Here is a 16264-nt window from a genome sequence, read left to right as displayed (position 1 = left end):
TTTCGGGGCTGCGCCCCTTTCTCAAGCAAAGTCAAACAACATATATATATACACATGCACCTGGCTTCATATATTTTCCTGTGCTGCAATTGGGTGGGAGATCCATGAGCTGACACTGACTGATAAGCTGTGTTCTAGTCAATACGAATAATATGCAGTACATACAAGATACTTTTTAAAATCTAATATGACACATCAATAACATTATCTTAAGTGCGCTGTTGTATTTATCTTTGCTTTTCTAAAAATGACAGAGTTGCAAGAACATCAATAAGATTATAATATATCAGTTTTAATCTACACTGATTGCCTGTGCCATATTATGCTGTGTACACACGGTCCGATTTCCTTTCCGATGTTGACGATATAGTCAACATCGGATCGGCATCGGATGCAGATCGCAAGGGTTTTAACCCTTGCGATCACGATCCGATCCCGATGCGCGTTCATGTATCGGAAGCCAGAAAGTCTTGGCTACCTTGTCTATATAGTGCAGATCTGCACTATATAGTCAAGATAGGATGCAAATCGGATGTGCCTTAAGATCCTATCCACGATCCTATCTGATCAGATCGTGGATAGGATCTTAAGGCACATCTAACGTGTGTACACACATTTAAAGTTACAACTGCATTGTGGTTTATATGTTCATATTTATTTATTTTTATTTACATACAACATTGTACCTATCATATTACATGCCTATTTTATTTTCCCTTATTACGTTACAACTCTCAATATTTGTCTTATACCACTATCATATTAAATGCAGTACACTGGCAATATATCTATGACACTGTTTTCACATAGGACCTTGTTGGCCCCAGAATTTTCAATCAGACATTTTTAGTGTATGATTCAGTATGATAACCCTTATAGACAGCTTTAACCCTTTGAGCGTCATCATCTCTGTGAGAGGATACGGTCATTGGGTCACCAGCAAGTTGTTAGACAGTCAGTAGGTCAACACCATTAGGTCGACATGTGTCTAGGTCGACATAGTTAGGTCCACAGGGTCATTTGGTCGACAGGGTCATTAGGTCGACAGTCAAAAGGTTGATATGTAATTTTTCACTGTTTTTGTGAGCCGACACGTGCCGACAGGCTGTATTTCATGCCCTACCATTCACTAGGGCATGGTGGGAGAATAAAATAGTGTGCCGAACGTAGCGAGGCACCGAACCCGAAGCATGGCGAGCGGGACGATGTGCACTTTAACCTGTGTCCATGTCGACAGTGTCGACATTCGGGTAAAAAATAAGCGAAAAACCGCATGTGGACCTTTTGACTTGACCTAATGACCCTGTCGACCTAATGACCCTGTCGACCTTATGACCCTGTTGATGTAACTCACGTTGACCTAGACAAATGTTGACCTAAATGCATGTCAACCTAATGGTGTCGACCTAATGACTGTCTAACAACTTGCTGGTGACCAACTAATCCCCACCCTCTGTGAGAGATGTTCAAAATATTCACTTAAAATGCCAGCATTGCTCACATTTGTTATATACATTCAAATAAAAAATGTTGTGTAAAAAAAATAAAAAAGATTATACTTCCTGTATAAGGTAAACATTACAGGTCATTATGATGAATAAAAATGTTTGCTTGGCAATTTTCACACCTGACAAATTCACTTGGCACTCAAAGGGTTCATGTAAAAGATACCTCTGTATAGGGGGGTATTAAATCTTTCCTATTATTTCCAATTTTCAGAAATAAGGGGATATCCGTAATCAATCCCAGCCATTTTCACCAGGGAAACGGCTGGAATTCGCAGCTGAAGAGTCAGCTTTTTAAAAAGCTGAATCTACATTTGTGGAAACGGACGCTAAATTTTCAAATTAGGTTCCATTTCCACAGAATGAGACGTGGATTTGCGGATCCTAGTCTTTTCCGATTTTTGGATTAATTCCAATAATCAGAAAAAAAAGGAAAAAGATTAAATAGATTGAAATCAAATTCCATCTTCTGTATTCTTTCCATTAATACCCCCCTTTATGGGGAACTCTGCATAACGGCAGTGAAATATCTCCTTAATGGCTGTGCAGAGACACTTCTTAACCAGAAACTGAGATTATTGGTGAAATTTAATAGAGGAGGAAGGGGGGAATTTAATAGGATGAGAGATTCAGAAAGTGAGAGATTTAGTAAGAAATCTCCAGTGGCAATCATTTACACTGCAAAAACCAATTTGATTTTGCAGTGTAAATGATGATTTCTTACCAAATCTCTCACTTTCTGAATCTCTCATCCTATTAAATTCCCCCCTTTATTCGCTTGTTCCCCATAGAAGTGGGTAGAAATGTTAGTCCCCTTAACACCAAATTTATGATCCAGGTTATTGCTGAGGAAACTCCGGTATAGGTTTGGTGGGAATGTATCAGATAAAAATTCCCCAGGTTGCATTACCTGGGAATCTGACCCAGGTATCCATAAAAGCACAGAGAAAGCTGGCACACATTAACGAGTGGGTTTTTGGGTGCCGCAACCCTGTTAACACATACATTCATTATCTTTTCACAGATGTTACGGGTTAATGACGTTAACATGTTAATGTGACAGGCACGAAAAACGGTTTTGAATTGAATATATTCAGGCTTTAACGCCCAAGGCTATTAAATTGTAGCCCACACCTTCCAGACCCCCCCCCTCCCCGAAATTAACTGGGATAACAGAAAGTGGTTCTTCTTTACTTTCAAGTTAATGTTGCTGGTTTTTCACATCCACAGAGAGATACTACAGGTCGGGTCTCCCTTATCCGCGTATTCCAAAAACCGAAATATTCAGAAAACCGTGGTTTTTCAGAATATTTCATTTTTGATTTTTTTTCCCTTTTTTCATACTTCCCTTGTCCCCCAATGTCCACGGTGGCATCCTCTTCAGCGGCATCTCCGGTCCCAGGGGTGCATTGCGCGAGTGTACAGGCGCAACAGAAATGTCACCAGCATACCCGTGCACTCGCGCAATGCACCCCTGGGACTGGAGTTGCCACTGAAGGTGATCCTGAAGGCCGCGGTGGACACCGTGGACGTCAGGGGACCACCATCGGGGCACCACCAGGGGACCAGGTAAGTATGAAGAAAAAATATATTCAAAAATCCAAAAATATCCCTGTGGTCCCGAGCATTTCAGATAAGGGATACTCAGCTTGTATTGATATTTCCATTATTATTTGTTGTAGGTCTGAGTTTTACTAATTGCTTTGGAGAGCCCCAGTAATTTAATCTTGTCTGCTAAAACAAATAATGTTGAGCTACTAAAATGTATCTGTATACTTATATCTGACTGTGTGCATTCCACTTTGCCATATACTGTAACTCATGTGTCTGTCTTCCTCACACACTAACCAGCCTGCATCTCCTCAGGTGTTGGGTTTCTCACTAGCTGACGGGGACATTTTCACCTTAAACTCGTTGCATGATGGGCGACACGTGTCCTGGGATCCTTCCAATATATTGTAGCTGTCAAAGGTTTGAACATCTAAATGCACATACTCTTTAGTCTCTGTTACCACTCATTTTCTCATGCCTAATTAGTACAGGGTGATAGACACTGTATCTCACCCTTGCATTTCCTATACTGTGTGATTATTGAGATGTTTTCACGTTACAATGTAACGAGTAGTGGGTTATATTTTATGCAGAATAACAATTATTGCGCACATCACTAAATTTGTGTTTATGGGCCTGATTCTGGTTCACTTGCAAAAGCAAATTCTCTCTTGAATGGACAAAACCATGTGCACTGCAGAGGGGGGGGGGCAGATGTAACACGTGTAGAGAGAGTTAAGCTGTTTACACACAGGGCGATTTTAAGCACGTATCGCTGGCAATTGCCAATGATTTGTATGTGCTGCGGGCAATAAATCGCCTGGTGCACGCTCCCGTGTTCAGCTCCTAATGGTCGCTGGTCACAGGTGCATGCTCTTGCGATCAGCTGTTTCCCCCTGCAGAGAGCCTCCTTTTTATCATCTCTGGTCGCTGATGAAAACGGGACACTGAGCGATATATTGCACCGTGTGTACACAGCTTTAGACTTGGGTGGGGTTTTTACTTCAAACGGATATCTATATAGCAGTGTAAAAGTAAAGCAGCCACTACAAAATAACTCACTCAAATCTAACTCTTTCTGCATGTTACATCTGCCCCCTGCAGTTGATGTCCAATTGAGAAAGAATTTGATTTTGCAAGTGAACCAGAATCAGGCCCTATATGCAGTGACCTGTTTGCATACCCTGCGAAATACCATTACTGTACGGTTTCTAATTACATAATTGTGGCCAGGTGAATTTTTTACGAGACTGTGCCAAAAAGATAAAATAATAAAAAGCATAAGTCCAACAATAAAAAATTCTTGTGAACCTTTCTGTTTCCATTTTACCTAGTGACTCAGGTTCGGATTCAGAGATAAACGCAAAGCCGTTGTTCGATTATAGGCCGATTGCGCAATGCACAAGCATCATGGTATCTTTGCAGTGATGTTTGCAGTGCGGTTTTAACCACACATTGATTGACATGAAAGTGAAAGTGACTGTTTTATGGAATTAACAGGGAGTGGTTAGAAATACACAGACTGTGGCTGTTTTTGGGATGTGTAACTGCCAACAGCTGTGAGCTCTTACATACAGAAACATGGTCCCTGTATTGCTACTGCCATGTCCAGTCTGTGTACACACAGAGCTACCCTTATGCCCAATGCTCCTTGTTCTTGGCTATAAGCTGCGAATGTGCAATTATGAATGAGTTGAGATCGATCCAATGGGCGTCTCTTTTCATTTTTGGGTTCCAGCTTCTCTTTCTGATATCAGCAGTTGAGAAGCCGACCCCCCCCCCCCCCAATAAAAATAAAATCTAGCTGCAATAGCGTCCATCTCTGAATCAGGCCCTCAGCCAGCAGAAACGGCATGTTTTGGATATAAGAACGAGCTTTCACTGTTTCATCAATGTGCTACAGTAAGTTGCATTTGTCTGCCCCTTATACAGTAGGTGAAGGTTTCTCGTTAAGGTGCCCATACACGCTCCGATCCGGGCGTGCGTTCTGGGCTAAAATAGCATCCATCACATCGCATTGCATGCATTGTGCCTGCCTTGTGCATGCAATGTGATTCAATGTGATGAAAAGCAAGTAAAAAAAGTATGTGCAGCACATTCTTTTTGTACTGTGCGATGAGGTGCCGCGGGAGCGCGCACCTCAAAGCACACATTGCACCGCTGGGATCGGAGTGTGTATGGGCTCCTTAAGTCATAGATAAAATGGATAATCATAACGTTATCATTTATATAAAGATGCTTTGTTCTTCTAGTGATCTATTTTGCTCTCTGTTTCTATACTTACTGTCTCTCGCTCTATCTCTAGCTTTCTCTCTTTATCTCTCTCTATATATAGAAATTAGTTTCCAAGGATTTAGCTTATTTAACACATTTTAGTTTCTTCAACAATATACACATTAAGGGGTTTATTTACTAAGATGCGAGTTCTATTGAAGATGGGATGTTGCTCATGGCAACTATTTAGAATTTACTTTTTTATTTATTTAGCACCTTCTAGATTTAGAAGATAATAGATATTTTCAATAGAACTCCCATCTTAAGTAAGTAAGTAAATAAATAAATCCCAAGGGTCATTTTGAAGCGTATTTCACAACTACTTAACAGCCATTGTATTCGTTACTGTGAAATCTGTTTGCAGTTTAGCAGTTGCACTAGAAAATACACAGGGTGGAGAAAGTAAACACATCACACCAAAGACCATTCTAATATAACTTTCTAACTATCCCTAATTGGCACTTTTTTTAAGTATTCTTCTAAAATACTGCTAATTTTATCTCCACTTACAGAATACTGTATTACAAGGGGTAGTGGACTTCAGGGCTGTCTTTATTGCTTTGTGTACTGTAGTTGACGCCTTTCTTGTTTTAAAAGGTGCAAAATACATCCCATTAAAATTATATATGTACAATATGCCAGTTCCAGCACCTTAGAATGAGTTTGTGGGGAGGTAAATGCTGTATGCTACTCTTAAAGGAAGGTAACACCCCGTATATCAGAATGTTCTCTTATCAGTGTGGGCTTGGTAAGCTTTTACAAATCACCAATAATTAATAGATTCATTTAAAGATAAAATATATTGTACACACATTTTTAACAGGAATGATCCTTTTAAATCTTTTAATTAATTTCCTCTGAAATCCATATTGAAAAACAAAATGGAGTGTCAGGAGTACATGATTTGCATAGGTGAATCTAGGGGGTGGTCCGGGGGTCCACAGGACCACCCATTAGCCCATTTTGTAGCTGAGGGATGGGGCTTTCCAACGAGCCCAGCCCCGTGTCTCTAGCCTCCTGGGAACCGGAGATACTGCCAGGCAAAGCTGGAACGTTTTCCCTATAGGATAACATGGGACCTGCTAATTCCGACCCGCACCCAGTTCAACAGCTTCCAGTTCCCCCTTCTGCATCACTGAAGCTCAAGGTTGATGTCAGTCAAACCCAAATCGCCGGGCCTTCAATCTGATACCAGGCTGGATCCATATGGGTTAATTGGTTCCAGGGATATTGAGGTTAAACCGTTTTTTTTTTTTCTTAAATGTAATTTCATGACTGTTTATGTTCTTTGAGGGCAGATTTCTCTGGAACCAAACAGCCCAGTTTCACAAGACCAAAAATCATTCGAAGCCAACTCAAAAGTTCTTCAATATGATACTGGTCTCATGTAAATGGGTCAGTTGGTTCCGAAGATATAGCTTGTTGGTTAAAGGGGTGTAGGGAGAGGGGAGTGTTTGTCTCTCCCCCTCACACCAGGAAATGCATGATCCTAGTACCACATTCCCGGGTAAATCCCTGCATTTTCTGTTGTGAAAGGGGTATTATTTCAAACAGCCGTGACCTGCAGTGCTCTGAATACAGACGGGCAGCCCCCTGCTCTCTGCCCAGCTGTCAATGACTGTCACCCCTGCAGCTTCCGCTCCAATTCTTCTCCCCGCTTTCACCTTAGCCCGCCCCCCTTTAATCATGTGGTGCCGGCGCCCGGCGTGCTCCCCCGACGTCACGCACAACAACAGCGCGCACAATATTTCAAATGTCCACTCGGCTAGAGGGGACACCAGGAGGGGAGTGGGAGCGTGCTCTGCGCTGCGCTCTGCTCCTCTCCCCATAGAAGCAGCTGCACCGCTCTCCAACTCTCCCTGCAGCAGCAGCGAAGGCTCATATAAAAATTTACAGTAAGTGGCACTTTTGGGGGCATTGCTTAAGGGACGCTACAAGTGGCAGTATGTGGGGGCATTACGCATAATGTGTGGCTTAATGTGTAAGGGGCATTACGGAGTGCAGCATCTTGTGTAAGCGGCTTTATGTGTGCAGCATCATGTGTAATGGGTACTATAGTGCACGGCATCATGTGTAATGGGTTCTATGGTGTGTGGCATCATGTGTAATGGGTACTATGTTAGGCGGCTTAATGTGTAATGGGTACTATGGTGTGCGGCATCATGTGTAATGGGTACTATGGTGTGCGGCATCATGTGTAATGGGTACTATGGTGCCATCAAGCAAGAAGCCCCTAGCAATGAGCACGTAGGTAAGCAGCACTTATGTGGCAAATATGTAATGCGCATTACGGTTTGTTATATAGTATGTAATGGGCATCATGATGTGTGGCACAATGTGTAATGAGCATTGTGGTGTGTGGCCTAATGTGTAATTGGCATTACGGTGTGTGGCATTATGTGTAATGGGTATTACGGAGTTTGCTAAAATGTGTAATGGGCATTACCGTGTATGGTCTAAAGTGTAATACCACACCCCTTTTTGTGATGCCACACCTCCTTTCCATGGGGCCACGCCCCCTTTTTGACGCGCGGCTACGCCGCGCAAAGGTCCCCCTACTGTTGTGTCTAGTTCTGGGACCACATTCCCATAATTCTAGATTCGCCTATGATGATTTGGGAGTTAATGTAGAGGCAGATATGGGGCGCCCATTGTGGAATGCAGTCACTGTGATGGTATAGTGGTATTAGTGCACAGTATTTGGTGTGAAAATGTGGGTGCAGTGATCACATTCACTGGCACAGTGAAAGTGGGACATAACACACCACCCACTTAGGTCCAATTTCTGTTGCCTTTCTCCCCATGTTAGGGTCCAGGTTGTACATGGTTTCGGTATGCAGTGTCAGTGGCAATGTCCCAGGTACTTGTGCATTGTACTTTTGTCACATTAAATATCTGAATAAGATACAAATTGGTACAAAACTATGTGGCAAGAAGCATGGTTCGGCTTAGTGGCATTATCTGTGGTGTGTTAGTTCCATTATCTGTGGACAATTTTGTATATAAAAAGTATCATTTGCAGGATTATTATTACATATTTTATTTCCTTTCTTCAAGTTTCTTAGATATCATTGATGATATGATAATTGATTTCTAATGACTTCTTCCAAATACAGCATGATGCATGTTTTATGACTGTGTTCAGTACATTGGATGTGAGAATGTAAAAAAAAAAAACATGTTGACCTTTTGACTGTCGACCATAGACCTGTCGACCTAATGACCTGTCGACCTAGACCCATGTCGACATTGACCCTTGTCGAGCTATCCCCATGTCGACCTAAAGGCCCATACACACTTGTAGACTTTCATTTCAAAAGACTTTGCCAAAATCTTTGATAGATTTATCTTTCCCCAAAGTAGTGCGTACACACTGAGTTATTTTCCCCAAAGAGCAAGAGATTTTCAGGAGACGAAAGACTTTGCTGAAAATCTTTCATAAGGCCCATACACACTTAGGCCCATACACACTAGAAGATTTTCATTTCAAAAGACTTTGCCAAAATCTCTGAAAGATATATCTTTTACCAAAATAGTGCGTACACACTGAGCTAGTTTCCCCAAAGAGCAAGAGATTTTCAGGAGGCGAAAGTCTTTGCTGAACATCTTTCATATAAAAGGTGATTTACATAATGGGCGGGGTTTGAATTACAAGGATGGGAGCAGCGGCCATTTTTTTCAGTGCATTCCTGTTATTGGTGCATGATTTAGAACTGATTGCTGGGCTGCATATATTCGGAGCCCAGGGTTCAGGTAAACTACACCTGCTCCACCCTGACCGGGCAAAATGCCACCCATGTGCATGGCAAAATTTAATTTGCAGCTGTGCACGTAGGGAGAAATCCATTTAAAATATACATTGGGGGTGCAGTGGCGGCGGTAAAATATACATTGCTGGCCTGCAAAAAATGTAAGGCACGGCTTTGTGGGACAGGGGACTATGCACTCTATAATGCCCTTTACACATATACCACATACCGTAATGCCCATTACACATTATGACACACACCGTAATGCCCATTACGCATATGCCACACACCATAATGCCCATTACATATAATGCCACATAAGTGTCGTTTACCTACATGCTCATTGCTACGGTTTTCATGCACGGTGCCAGGGGTAACATGCTATGTGCACTGCATCCTTACGCTCACCTTGCCCCGCTGTCTGTCCCTGCCTGCATCAGTAAAGGAGACCGCCGGGCAGAGCGGTGGGGAAATCCGACTGTCTCAGAGCAGGTCCATCTGTCCGCGACTCGCAGCCAATCAGGCGACGGTGGCTCGCGAGTTGCAAGCAGGCGTGTCACTCCAAATAGCCGCACAGCGGATGGTTGGACCTGCTCTGAGACAGCCGGGTTTACCACCACTCTGCCGGCTGTCTCCTTTAACGATGCAGGCAGGGACAGACAGTGGGGCAAAGTGAGCGGACGTTCCGCCTCCAAAATGGACTGACAGAACGCAGTTCTGCCTAGTTCTGGCTCAATTTAACTCATAGTGGGCAGTAATATATACATTGCTGGCATGTGCCAGCAATGTATATATTACTGGCTTACGATTGTCATTGGTGCCCAGTGGTGCCAGTAATATATAGATTGCTGGCATGTGCCAGCAATCTATATATTACTGGCTTACAATTGTCATTGGTGCCCAGTGGTGCCAGTAATATATAGATTGCTGGCATGTGCCAGCAATCTATATATTACTGGCTTATAAATGTCATTGGTGCCTAACATATACATTGCTGGCACATGCCAGCAATGTATATATTATTGGCTTAAAAGAGAAAACATTGGTGGCCAGTGCTGCTCCGTGTGGAGCAGGATGCAGGGGGGTGGGGGGTGCATCAGCTGCATGCACCTGTGGGCGGCCGGGACCGGGCGGCAGAGCATCGACAGACCCGTGTGGACATAGCACGGGTGAACAGTGGAGTGGAGCGCGGCGGGGCGGACCAGCGCAGCAGCAGGCAGGGTGAGACAGGCGGGGGAGCAGGGCTCTTCACCAGCCAGCCGCCGCAGCAGCCAGCCGGACGAGTGAGCGGGGCAGCGAGGACAAGTCCAGGAGGGTGAGTATGACAGGCGAGGGGGCGGGGGGAGGGCGGCGGGGCGTACCGCCGGGCTGAAAGTGGTTAATCACTTTCAGCCCTGCAGCGTACACACACAGCGATGATGGATGGAAAACCATCCATCATCGCTGGATCTGCTGGTAAAACCAGCAGATGAAAGACCTTCCTAGCGGTGATGCGGGAGCGCGCATCATCGCTAGTTGGGGGTCGCTGTCCCATACACACTAATCGATTTTCAGCTGAAAATCGGTCAAAACGCCTGTTTTGACCGATTTTTAGGTGAAAATTGTCAAGTGTGTATGGGCCTTTAACGATTTTCAGCTGAAAATCGGTCAAAACAGCCGTTTTTAGCGATTTTCAGATGAAAATCGCCCAGTGTGTATGCCCCAGAGATTGGCGACTAGCGATGATGCGCACTCCCGCATCATCGCTAGTAAAGTGGTTCATCTGCTGGTTTTACCAGCAGATGTGGCGATGATGGATGGTTTTTCATCCATCATCGCCATGTGTGTATGCTGCCCCGGGCTGAAAGATTAACCACTTTCAGCCCGGCGGCCCGCCCCGCTGCCTCCCCTCGCCAGTGTCATATACTCACCCCCTGCTGTTGTCCGACTCCACACCGCGCCGCTCATCATCTCCGACTGCCTGCTGCTGCTGCATAGCCCTGCTCCCCCGCTGATCACCCGGCTCTCCCATCCCGATTCCCCCACAACACAAAGCGCTGCTGGCCCCGCCCCCTGCTTTGCTCAAAACGGAGCACACTGCTGGCCACCAATGTTAAGTCAGTAAAATATACATTGCTGACACAGGTCAGCAATGTATATATTGCTGGCACCACTGTGCACCAATGATGATTAATTAGCCAGTAATATATACATTGCTGACACAGGTCAGCAATGTATATATTGCTGGCACCACTGGGCACCGATGATTATTTATTAGCCAGTGATATATACATTGCTGGCACAGGTCAGCAATGTATATATTGCTGGCACCACTGGGCACCAATGATTATTTATTAGCCAGTGATATATACATTGCTGGCACAGGTCAGCAATGTATATATTGCTGGCACCACTGGGCACCAATGATTATTTATTAGCCAGTGATATATACATTGCTGGCACAGGTCAGCAATGTATATATTGCTGGCACCACTGGGCACCAATGATTATTTATTAGCCAGTGATATATACATTGCTGGCACAGGTCAGCAATGTATATATTGCTGGCACCACTGGGCACCAATGATGATTAATTAGCCAGTAATATATACATTGCTGGCACAGGCCAGCAATGTATACAGATGTAGCGCCGCTCATCCTTGACCGGCGCCTGCCAGATCCCTTTCACTGGCGAGCGCTGGCGATAGGGACTGGGACGTGCGTGCGTCACACACGCACGTGCGTCCCAGTATCGCGTCGGCTGGGCAGCGTCTCCCTGCCCGTCTCCGCTTCAGGGAGATGCTGCCCAGTTCGGGGAGGGGGTGGGGGTGTCAGGGTGGCGAGTGGGACCTGCGGGGGAGGCAGTGGGGACCCCCGCCAAGCTTCGTTGCCACAGGGCGCATCTCATGCGTGCACGCCCCTGGCGGTAGCCGGCCGCTGGTGGGGGCTGGCGATAGAATCGCCATCCCCTGTAAAGATGTGGCTGGCTACATCTGTATATTCAGGGCCGTCTTAATGCAAGGGCTTGATGGGCAGTTGCCCTAGGGCCCCATAATTCTAGGGGCCCAAGTTCCAGTGGCGGACTGTGTCAGGTGGCAGGATGGCATGTGCCCCCCGAGCCAGTACACTATCCGTCACCTTCACCGGGCCATCCTCACGCTGCCGTCACCCACAATCCGTCACTATCACCCACTGCCCATCACCCTCATGCTGCTGTCACCCACTATCCATCACTATCACCCACTGCCCGTCACCCTCACGCTGCTGTCACCCACTATCCATCACTATCTCCCACTGCCCGTCACCCTCACGCTGCTGTCAACCACTGCCCATCACCCTCATCCACCACCCTTATGCTGCTGTCACCCACTATCCATCACTATCACCCACTGCCCATCACCTAATGGTGTGTGGTATAATGTGTAATGGGCATTATGGTGTGTTTAGTCCCCTGTCCCACAAAACCATGCCTTAAACTTTTCGCAGGCCAGCAATGAATATGTTACCACCGCCACTGCCCACCCCCCAATGTATATTTTGTTATGGCGTATACATTGCTGGCAAAAGTGAACGAATTTCTCCCTACGTGCACGGCTACAAATGAAATGTTTGCCCTGCACACGGGCAGGATTTTGACAGTCAGGGCGGTGTGGAGTTTTACTGATTGCTGTGCTTCGAATATACGCAGCCCAGCAATCAGTTCTGAATCAGGCACCAAGAACAGGAATGCACTGATTAAAATGGCCCCTGCTCCCACCCTTGGAATTCAAACCCCGCCCATTATGTAAATAGCCTTGTATATGAAAGATTTTCAGCAAAGTCTTTCGCCTCCTGAAAATCTCTTGTTCTTTGAGAAAAATAGTTCAGTGTGTACGCACTACTTTGGTGAAAGATTTATCTATCAAAGATTTTGGCAAAGTCTTTTGAAATGAAAGTCTACTAGTGTGTATGGGCCTATATAAAAGGCGATTTACATAATGGGCTGCGTTTGTATTCCAAGGGTGGGAGCAGCGGCCATTTTATTCAGTGCATTTCTGTTCTTGGTGCCTGATTCAGAACTGATTGCTGGGCTGCGTATATGCGGAGCCCAGCAATCAGGTAAACTCCACCCCATGCCGCCCTGACCGGGAAAAATCCCACCCATGTGCACTGCAAACGTTTCATTTGCAGCTGTGCACGTAGGGAGAAATCCATTCACTTGCGACAGCAATGTATATGTTACGCCATAACAAAATATACATTCGGGGGGGGGGATAACATATACATTGCTGGCCTGCAAAAAAATTTAAGGCATGGCTTTGTGGGTCAGGGGACTATGCACACCGTAATGCCCATTACACATATGCAACACACCGTAATGCCCATTATATATAATGCCACATAATTGCCGTTTACCTACAGTGCTCATTGCTAGGGTTTTTTATGCACTGTGCCAGGGGTAACATGCTATGTGCACTGCACTGTGCGGTTCTGCCTCCTTATGCTCACCGTGCCCTGCTGTCTGTCCCTGCCTGCATCACTGAAGTAGACCGCCGGGCAGAACGGTGGGGAAATCCGACTGTCTTAGAGCAGGTCCATCTGTCCGAGACTCGCAGCCAATCAGGCAACGGTGGCTCGCAAATTCCAAGCCGGCGTGCCATTTGAAATAGAGCAGGCCCAACCATCTGCTTTGCGGCTGAGACAGCCGGGTTTACCACTGCTCTGCCGGCTGTCTCCTTTAACGATGCAGGCAGGGACAGACAGCAGGGCAAGGTGAGCGGAGGTTCCGCCTCCAGAATGAACTGACGGAACGCAGTTATGCCCCGTGCCGGCTCAATTTAACCCATGGTAGGCAGTAATGCCAGTAATATATACATTGCTGGCCTGTTCCAGCAACGTATATATTACTGGCTAATAAATCATCACTGGTGAGCAGTGGTGCCAGTAATATATACATAGCTGGCATATGCCAGCTATGTATATATTACTGGATAAAAACGAATTCATTGGTGGCAGTGGTGCCAGTAATATATACACTGCTGGCATGTGCTAATATATTACTGGCTAATAACTACTGTAACTCATTGGTGGCAATGGTGGCAGTAATATATACATTGCTGGCATGTGGCAGTAATGTATATATTACTGGATAAAAGCAAATTCATTGGTGGCAATGGTGGCAGTAATATATACATAGCTGGCATATGCCAGCTATGTATATATTACTGGATAAAAACGAATTCATTGGTGGCAGTGTGTGGAGCACGGCGGCAGGGGGCAGGGCGTATGACAGGCTGTGCTGTGGGCAGGGACCAGTTTGTATGAAGCAGAGTGGCGCAGCGGTGTGACTACGCGCGTGGAGCAGGGGGAGGGAGCGGCAGAGTCACCGAGGTGGTGAGTATGCTCCAGCGCCGGGGAGAAGGGGGAGGGAGCAGGGGGAGGGAGGAGGCGGTCAGTCGGGATGAAAGTCTCTGATTCTTCAGCCCGGCTGCCGTACACACCTGGCGATGATGGCTCAAATATGAGCCATCATCGCCAGACATGCTGGTAAAACCAGCAGATAGCCCACTTTGCTGGCGATGATGCGGGAGCGCGCATCATCGCTAGTCGGGCATCGGCAGCCCATACACACTTGCAGACTTTAAGCTGAAACTCGCTCAAAACGGCTGTTTTGAGCGAGTTTCAGCTTAAAGTCGGCAAGTGTGTATGGGCCTTAACTGTGTCGACCCAATGCTTGTCGACCATCATGCTGTAGACCGTACCCCCGGCTGCAAAGGGGGACACACTTCCACCTCACAATTGTGAAGCACAACAGAATATTCTGCGCTATAAAATAAATTGTAAATTAATAATAATAATAATAATAAATAGCAGCCCTGTGACCATTCTAAAGGCCCAGGTGATCAGTTTCCACCCTCACCCTAGATATATGACACATGCACTAAACATAGCAATGCCATAGTCCCTAAAATCTGTGCAAGCGCCGGTGCCATTTGTTGGGCGTTAGGAAGCCCACCCAAAAATTGCCTATGGGCACCCTCAATTGCTCAAATACCACTGTCTGATTTATAGATGGCAATCCTTACAACTCAAACTAGAACAGCAGACACAGAACTGTACAAAGGCTTTTCTGCATGTACACAAAAGTCACAATATTATCTTGAGATCTAAGGGATTCTCTTAACATGAAAAATGTGAATGGACGCAAGGTTATGGCCCTACATAGGAAATGGTCTTGGTCTATTTAGTCTTGGTTCAAAGCTCCATTCATTGGAAGTACAGTTTGATAGCAAATTTACATCTCAAAAAACTGACTGATGTCTTTATCCGCGTCAATGTATCGTTACAGCTGTGCTGTGTTCCTTGAGAAAGTATGAGTTCAGCATTTACGTGAATAATGGGGGATAGAGTTATTCATTAATATGTAAATTTTCCAGTAACATCATATAGGATTCTGGAAGCATCAGACCTTTGTTGATAAGGCCACTGATGCGCAGGGATGCCAACTGTTCCTAGGCGAGTTCCATCCTGCGTTTCATTTGCCACATGATAAATGATGTAGTTGTTAACTCTTCAGTTACCCCAGATACTTTATTTATATATATAGATAGATAGATAGATAGCAAAAGAACAGACAGCGGCACTCGTAGGTTTTTTCAAACTTGTATTCACAACGTGACCATAAACCAACGTTTCGGGGACTAGCCCCTTTGTCAAAGTGTAGGTAAAAACCTACACCTTGACAAAGGGGCTAGTCCCCGAAACGTTGGTTTATGGTCACATTGTGAATACAAGTTTGAAATAACTTCCCGACCACCTAGATGCCTCACTGAAGCATTTTTCTAACACAGAATATTAGAGTTAGTTATAATGCGTAATATGCACTAAAAACCTCAGTATTTGCCTTATACCCTTAACCCCGTTCAGATTGTTGGCAAGGCAACAAGAGCGCTACCGCTGCACCATCATACAACAAGAAAAAACTGACACATTGCAGAACATGGACAAGATTTACAAAAATGTCTGCACCAGCAGTCATAGTACCCAAATTATCAATGGGGCATCAAACCCAATGGTTTGGTGCTGCAACTGGCATCACATCAAGGGTGTGGGCCTCACTGCCCCCATAGCCTCACACAGACTGCTCCTATAGCCTCAAGCACATACACGTGATCCCCATGGCCACATACACATACATGATGTGTCTGTGTTTCTTAACGTTGTATT

The 16264-nt window shown here is 45.3% G+C and overlaps 1 protein-coding gene across 2 annotated transcripts in view; it reads left to right on the top strand.

The window, feature by feature from the left end:
- The window catches only part of LOC146026336 (glyoxal reductase-like), a 134450-nt gene that overhangs the window by 92490 nt on the left and 25696 nt on the right, over positions 1-16264 (top strand). The window contains exon 8 of one of the 2 annotated variants that reach the window (XM_083156929.1): positions 3372-3476. The exons of the other annotated variant lie outside the window; for it this stretch is intronic. Within the exon in view, the coding sequence (XP_083013055.1) occupies positions 3372-3467 (96 nt within the window). The 3' untranslated portion in view covers positions 3468-3476. The remainder of the gene's footprint in view (positions 1-3371; positions 3477-16264) is intronic. 2 annotated transcript variants of the gene reach the window in all.

The sequence above is a fragment of the Crinia signifera genome, chromosome 8, assembly GCF_055691185.1.
Source record: "Crinia signifera chromosome 8, ASM5569118v1, whole genome shotgun sequence".
Taxonomy (NCBI): Eukaryota; Metazoa; Chordata; class Amphibia; order Anura; family Myobatrachidae; genus Crinia; species Crinia signifera.
Note: the sequence above shows the minus strand (reverse complement) of the source record. Positions and strands in the feature narration are given on the sequence as shown.